Source organism: Lotus japonicus, chromosome 4 (assembly GCF_012489685.1).
Source record: "Lotus japonicus ecotype B-129 chromosome 4, LjGifu_v1.2".
Classification (NCBI taxonomy): Eukaryota; Viridiplantae; Streptophyta; class Magnoliopsida; order Fabales; family Fabaceae; genus Lotus; species Lotus japonicus.
The window spans coordinates 56,793,827-56,799,395 of NC_080044.1; the positions used below are offsets into that span (position 1 = coordinate 56,793,827).

The following is a 5,569-nucleotide window of genomic DNA, read 5'->3' on the forward strand; positions in this document are numbered from 1 at the left end:
GGGGGTGGAGGTTGATCTGAAGGGTGGGCCATGGATGATGGAGGCGGCGATGAAGGTGTGTACGGGAAGATGAGGTCGGAGAGGGTTCATGTGTTGCAGGCGATGCAAGCGGTGGAGTCGGCAATGAAGAGATTAAAAATTTCACCTAAGCATTTAAAATAAAAAAGACATCCACGTTGAAATGATGACTGTGTAAAAAATTAGCCACATAAGTATGAAATACGAGTAGGACCCTTTTAGATAAATTTTTTTCTCCAGGGATCCCAAATTGAAAAAAAAAATTCAAGGACTTATTTTTGATACTCCATACAATTTCAGGGACCTACAGAGTATTTAAGTCTATATATAATAATTAATTCAATGAACTTAAATCATAAATTAATTCATATACAAAAAGTTGATGCAAGCCTTGTATACGATAAAATATTCATATTCAATTTGGTTATTATTCTAGTTGCCAGTTGTTGCCACGAAGTCTCTTGCTCCCATAATCAAAATCAATTCTAACTAAATTTATGCAAACGAAATTGTGACACCAAAATTAATTCGTGATAAATGTATTGAAACTTAAAATTACATGGCTCAAACTCATGTTTATCCGATCCAATTCTAATAACGTTAATCAAAACACACTATTATTTCTTCTAGAGAGGATCCAAATTGCTATATAAAGAGTAAAGAGTGACTCAGCTTCGGCACCGAAAAGCAATAATATATCTCTGAATTACGAAAGGACGAGTGTTATTCTTCCTATCCTTGTCTAAACTACACCTGTTAATTGCATTTCGGTGACCCAAAGTTATCATGGAGGACAATCACACCCCAATGGACGCATCAGTAGCTAGCTGGCTATCTGATTTCGTAAGGAAGTCCTTTTCATCCACTCTTCCAATCTTCAAATCACCAAATTGTATCAAATTTGTTTAACCTTTGACTCATTTTTTCTTTGTTTAATTTTTTGCAGGAAATTGATGATCACACTCTATTTCCTGATGAGTGCCACCACCTGAACTTGCTTGTTGTTGATGACAAAGAGTTTCTATCAAATGATGACATAGCAAGTGTCCTGCAAAAACAGACACTTCAACAATCACTATCTTCAGATTGCACTTCTATAACTCTGAGTAACTCGTTCACTGATGAAACTAGCTTTGACTTTGCTGATACACCTTCCATCACTGAAAACTTTTCACCAGAACTTTCCCCTTCATCCTCCATCTCCTCTTTCAAGTCTCAGATTCTGTTTTTGGACAACACAAACTCATCCCCTGCCACCAACACCACCACACAGATTTCTGGGTTTGACTCCAGCACCTTGAACCCAAAACAGAATGAAACTGTGTTAGTGCCACTGCCCCAGTTGGGAAACACGCATATCTCAACTCAAAATTCAAAAGGGTCATCGAAAAATCAAAACTTTGAAACGAAATCCTCACATGGAAAGAGGTCTCCAGCTCACCATCATGATCACATCATGGCAGAGAGAAAGCGCAGGGAGAAGCTCAGCCAGAGCTTCATTGCTCTCGCAGCACTTGTTCCTGGCCTTAAGAAGGTACATTAAATTGAATCTAAGGTTTGATCAAACTTTCAAATTCATCCTGAAAGTGTGGAACTTCCTGATGAAAGTGAGGGACAATACACTAACGAGTTCCTCCATAAATTTAGAAAATACTCATGGGCTCACTCATTGTGTATAAAATGTTGATCCCATGTAATTAGAAAAAAACATATATAAAGACTAGCTTCACCGACATTTTAGACCATTAGTGATCGTAAAAATATTTTTTCTTCTCCTCACTAACTTGTGAGGATGTTAGAGTATAATATAAAACCATTAAAGTGGCCCTTACCCAATAGCTTAAGCTTTTGGGATTAAGTGGTTGTCTCACATGGTATTAGAGCCTCTATGACCGAAAGGTCTAGAGTTCGATCCTTGCTCCTCTCACTTTCTAATTAAAAAGTGAAATTTAATTAAGCACATGGTAGGTGGGCCTGTGTCTTTATCCACGCTTCAAGCCCAAAGGGCTCTTGCGTGAGGGGGCATGTTAGAGTATAATATAAAACCATTAAAGTGGCTCTTACCCAACAACTTAAACTTTTGGGATTAAGTGGTTGTCTCACAGAGGACCCATGCCTCTTATTGTGAATGAATGTGATTGTCGCAGCTGAAATCATTGTCACGTGGCGGTTTTGGAAACCTCCAAAACGTTGACATCACGACCGAAATCACTGTGACCTTGATTTAGAACCTTGAATTGCAATTATTGAATTATACGATTTCACCACTATAGTCAAATTTTGCTTTGTCCATATGAATTGTTAAACAAATCGTTTATTCTGATTAATTGTGTGAAAAATCTGTTTATTCACACAGATGGACAAGTCCTCTGTATTAACAGACGCAATCAAATATGTGAAAGAGCTAAAGGAGCGTTTGGCGGTGCTGGAAGAACAGAGCAAGAAAACAAAGGTTGAGTCGGTAGTGGTTCCAATCAACAAGCCTGCGCCAGAGTTGTGTGGCGGCGATAATGATGATTCCTCATCATGTGAGGAGAGTGTCGAAGCCGATGAATCACTGGTGCAAGTGGAATCAAGAGTGTCAGAACAGGATATGCTGATTCGGATCCTCTGCAAGAAACAAAAGAGGCTGCTGACAAAAATTCTCGCTGAGATTCAAAGTTTTCAACTGTCCGTTGTCAATAGCAGTATCTTACCTTTTGGGGATTCTATGGACATTACTATTATTGCTCAGGTAAAGGACAAACTATCCCACTGATACAGATGCATTTGATTACTTGAAGTCCTTTCTAACTTTTTTTTCAATAATGTTGTCTTCACACTTCAAAAGATATTATTTGTGATCGGATAGGAAAAGTCCAGAGAAATATGAGAAAAGAATAAGATAAAAAAGAAAATATAGAGTGAATAAATCATAACTTTTTATTTTTTCTAGTTGTCTGCGTCCTTTGTTCAGTTTGTTGTTCATCAATTTTCTCTTACTATTTGAGTTTAATTTGAGCATTATTATTATTTTGCAGATGGGTGAGGGTTACGACTTGACTGCAAAGGAACTTGTCAAGAAACTACGGGTAGCAATATTGAAGTTTATGTCATGACACCAATATGGCACAAGATTATAGCATTTGTGTTTTGTTTGTTTGATGGTATTTTAAGTTGAAAGAATATGAGGAGAATTATGCATGAAAAATACTTTTTATCTCTTTGGATCGTCAAGGAAATTGAGAGGAAGGGATTGAAAAGCGCGAGACCCATCTGATTTCTGTGCACTTGATTGAGGCTCGAAAAATAAAACCCTACTTGTTAATTTAATTAACTCCAATTTTACCCTTATAAGCTTGATAATAATATAATCCGCGCAAGATTAGTTACTAATCGCTTTGAACACTCAAGTGCTTATGAAAGATGAATAATTATTCTTTTACACCTAGCTAAAAAATGAGGTGGAATGAGGTTGAGGATGAAAAAGATAGGAAGAAAAGAAAAAGTAAGAGAGATAGAAATAAAAATAGGTATGTTGGCCCACAAGATTTGGCCCAAAACTCGTCAACATAAGCTTGTCGAAATATGGGTCTAGGAAGATCAGGAAAAGTATAAGTTAAGCGGATGACAAATTTCGACGAATGTAACGTTGAAGGCAGTTGCTATTAAAGCGGGCAAATTTGGCACGTGAGTTTAATCTCTAAGTATGCCATAACAGAATCAATTAGGGAAGCATGCGTTTCTCCCCACGATGGCCACCCACGTGGCAAGCAAACGGTTAGGAGGCACCACCCGCCCAACTACGCATGAAGTTTCCGGTACAAGCAAGAGATCGTGGAGGAGCCAAGCCTACTAACTCACCCAGCAAGAGGAAAAAACCGCGAAGGACACGCGAGACATTGGAGCACTATAAATAGAAGAAGATTATGCAAAAGAAGGGGTTCCAACTCAACTCCCAAAAACTCACTGAAAAGCTCATATGTCCGCATCAAAGAGACTCAAAGAGCCTAATGTGATCATGAAGAAGTACGTTGCAGAACCAGCCGTTTAAGATTCTTGCACTTAGCGTTTTCAAACTTGTTGTTATGTTCATTTGATTTCCTGTCGATTTTATCCCGTTTGATGTAATTTCCAGTTTTCGGCTTACTTTATGTAATTTCCCTTTTGTTTAATGCAATTCGATTTCCAGTACTTTTAATTGTTTGTTTTAGATCACAAAACCAGCCTTTGACATTCGATTGTCGAAAAATTCAAATTCACACAGCACTTTGGCAAGACGTTTTCCCAAAAGAACCCTGACTCTTAGAACTCTTAAACTTTTTCCAGTCAAATTTGGAGAATGTTTGTTTACCAAATATCACCGTAAACAAATTGGCACGCCCAGTGGACCATTTTTGTGAAAACTAAGTTTTACAGAAGTGTTTTGTGTGCTGTGTTTATTGCAGGTTACTTGCTACCTGTTCTTTGCTTGCGTAAGTTACTTTTATGCACTTGAGAAGTGGTAAAACTGTAAGTATGGCGAGCAATCGAGGCAGAACCTCTCCCCAGGGATCCAACGTGGTTAATCAGAGCAGTCCTGATGGAAGCAGTGGTAACAACAATGAGGAATTGTCCTCCGGTATGAGTTCTGGCACCACTATGCCAACTCAAAGTATAGCGGTTTCCGCAATGGCAGAAATACCCATTCCTGCGACGGTTCAGGCAGTGGCACCCCCAACGGTAACAAGAGGAGTGGCCAACGTGCCCCAAACCTCGTTTATGCCAAATGTCTCTCTGCCCGCGAGAGACATGCCTTTTGGCATGCCCACATCTTTGATGCATGGCTTGCAAAGTAATTATTCGACGTTTTCTGAGAATGTCCTTCCCTTCGGGGTACCCCCTTTTGGGGCAAACGGGACAATGATGAACTTGGGAAGTCGAGTAAGCCCTCCTGGCTTCACTACAGGACAAAGTTCACAGGTTTATTTGCCCACAGGCATGAACTCAGGGTCATTTCAGGCCATAAGACAACAAGTCGACGATAGTAACCACGAAATGGTCAACATGCTATCTCGACAGATAGGAGAGATTATCAACCCTTTGATCCAAAACACCAATGCCAATAACCAGCAATTTGCCCATCAAATGGGGCGATTGGCCACAATGTTAGGGGCTCAAGTCGAAATTGCACCTCTGCCAGGGATCGAACAAATCCTGCCTGTCGCGAATCCGGCGCATAGACCTGTGTCAGCGTATCCAAACGTGGGGGAAAACCCTTTGTTCGAGGGGAATGGGGGAATACATCAACCACCCCAGAACCTTTATGTGGTGAACAGGAATGAACATGCTGATGGTGTGTTGGAAAGAATTCGACACCAGAATGCTGGGGGGCAGTAGAATGTTGTTGCCGTTGTCGAACAATTGTTAAACCAACATGGCTTCAATGTGGGCTTTGCGAATAGGCCCCATTTTGTCTCAGCCTTTACTAAAGAGGTTCTCGAAGAAGAGCTTCCTCGAGGCTAGAAAGTCCCTAAGTTCACTAAGTTTTCAGGAGACTCGGGGGAGTCCACGGTTGAGCATGTGGCTAGAT

At 40.0% G+C, this 5,569-nt stretch overlaps 1 protein-coding gene across 2 annotated transcripts; it reads left to right on the forward strand.

Annotated features, from left to right (window-relative positions):
• Positions 1-721: 721 nt before the first annotated feature.
• LOC130715493 (transcription factor bHLH19-like) lies at positions 722-3,330 on the forward strand. Of its 2 annotated transcripts, XM_057565602.1 has the most exons (5): positions 722-861; positions 965-1,552; positions 2,375-2,533; positions 2,567-2,752; positions 3,039-3,330. In XM_057565602.1, exons 1-5 carry the CDS (start codon positions 805-807, stop codon positions 3,114-3,116), a joined length of 1,068 nt encoding a protein of 355 aa, XP_057421585.1. In that variant the 5' UTR covers positions 722-804; the 3' UTR covers positions 3,117-3,330. The 2 variants fall into 2 exon arrangements, with proteins under 2 accessions (XP_057421585.1, XP_057421584.1); XM_057565601.1 differs by having other exon boundaries at positions 2,375-2,752.
• Positions 3,331-5,569: the final 2,239 nt, after the last annotated feature.

What these genes read in the sequence shown, in the direction of transcription:
- LOC130715493 (XM_057565601.1), top strand. Translation starts at nt 805, where the DNA reads ATGGAGGACAATCACACCCCAATGGACGCATCAGTAGCTAGCTGGCTA. An exon ending in CTAGCTGGCTATCTGATTTC is followed by an intron (nt 862 to 964) that starts GTAAGGAAGTCC and finishes AATTTTTTGCAG; the next exon opens with GAAATTGATGATCACACTCT. An exon ending in TTGTTCCTGGCCTTAAGAAG is followed by an intron (nt 1,553 to 2,374) that starts GTACATTAAATT and finishes TTATTCACACAG; the next exon opens with ATGGACAAGTCCTCTGTATT.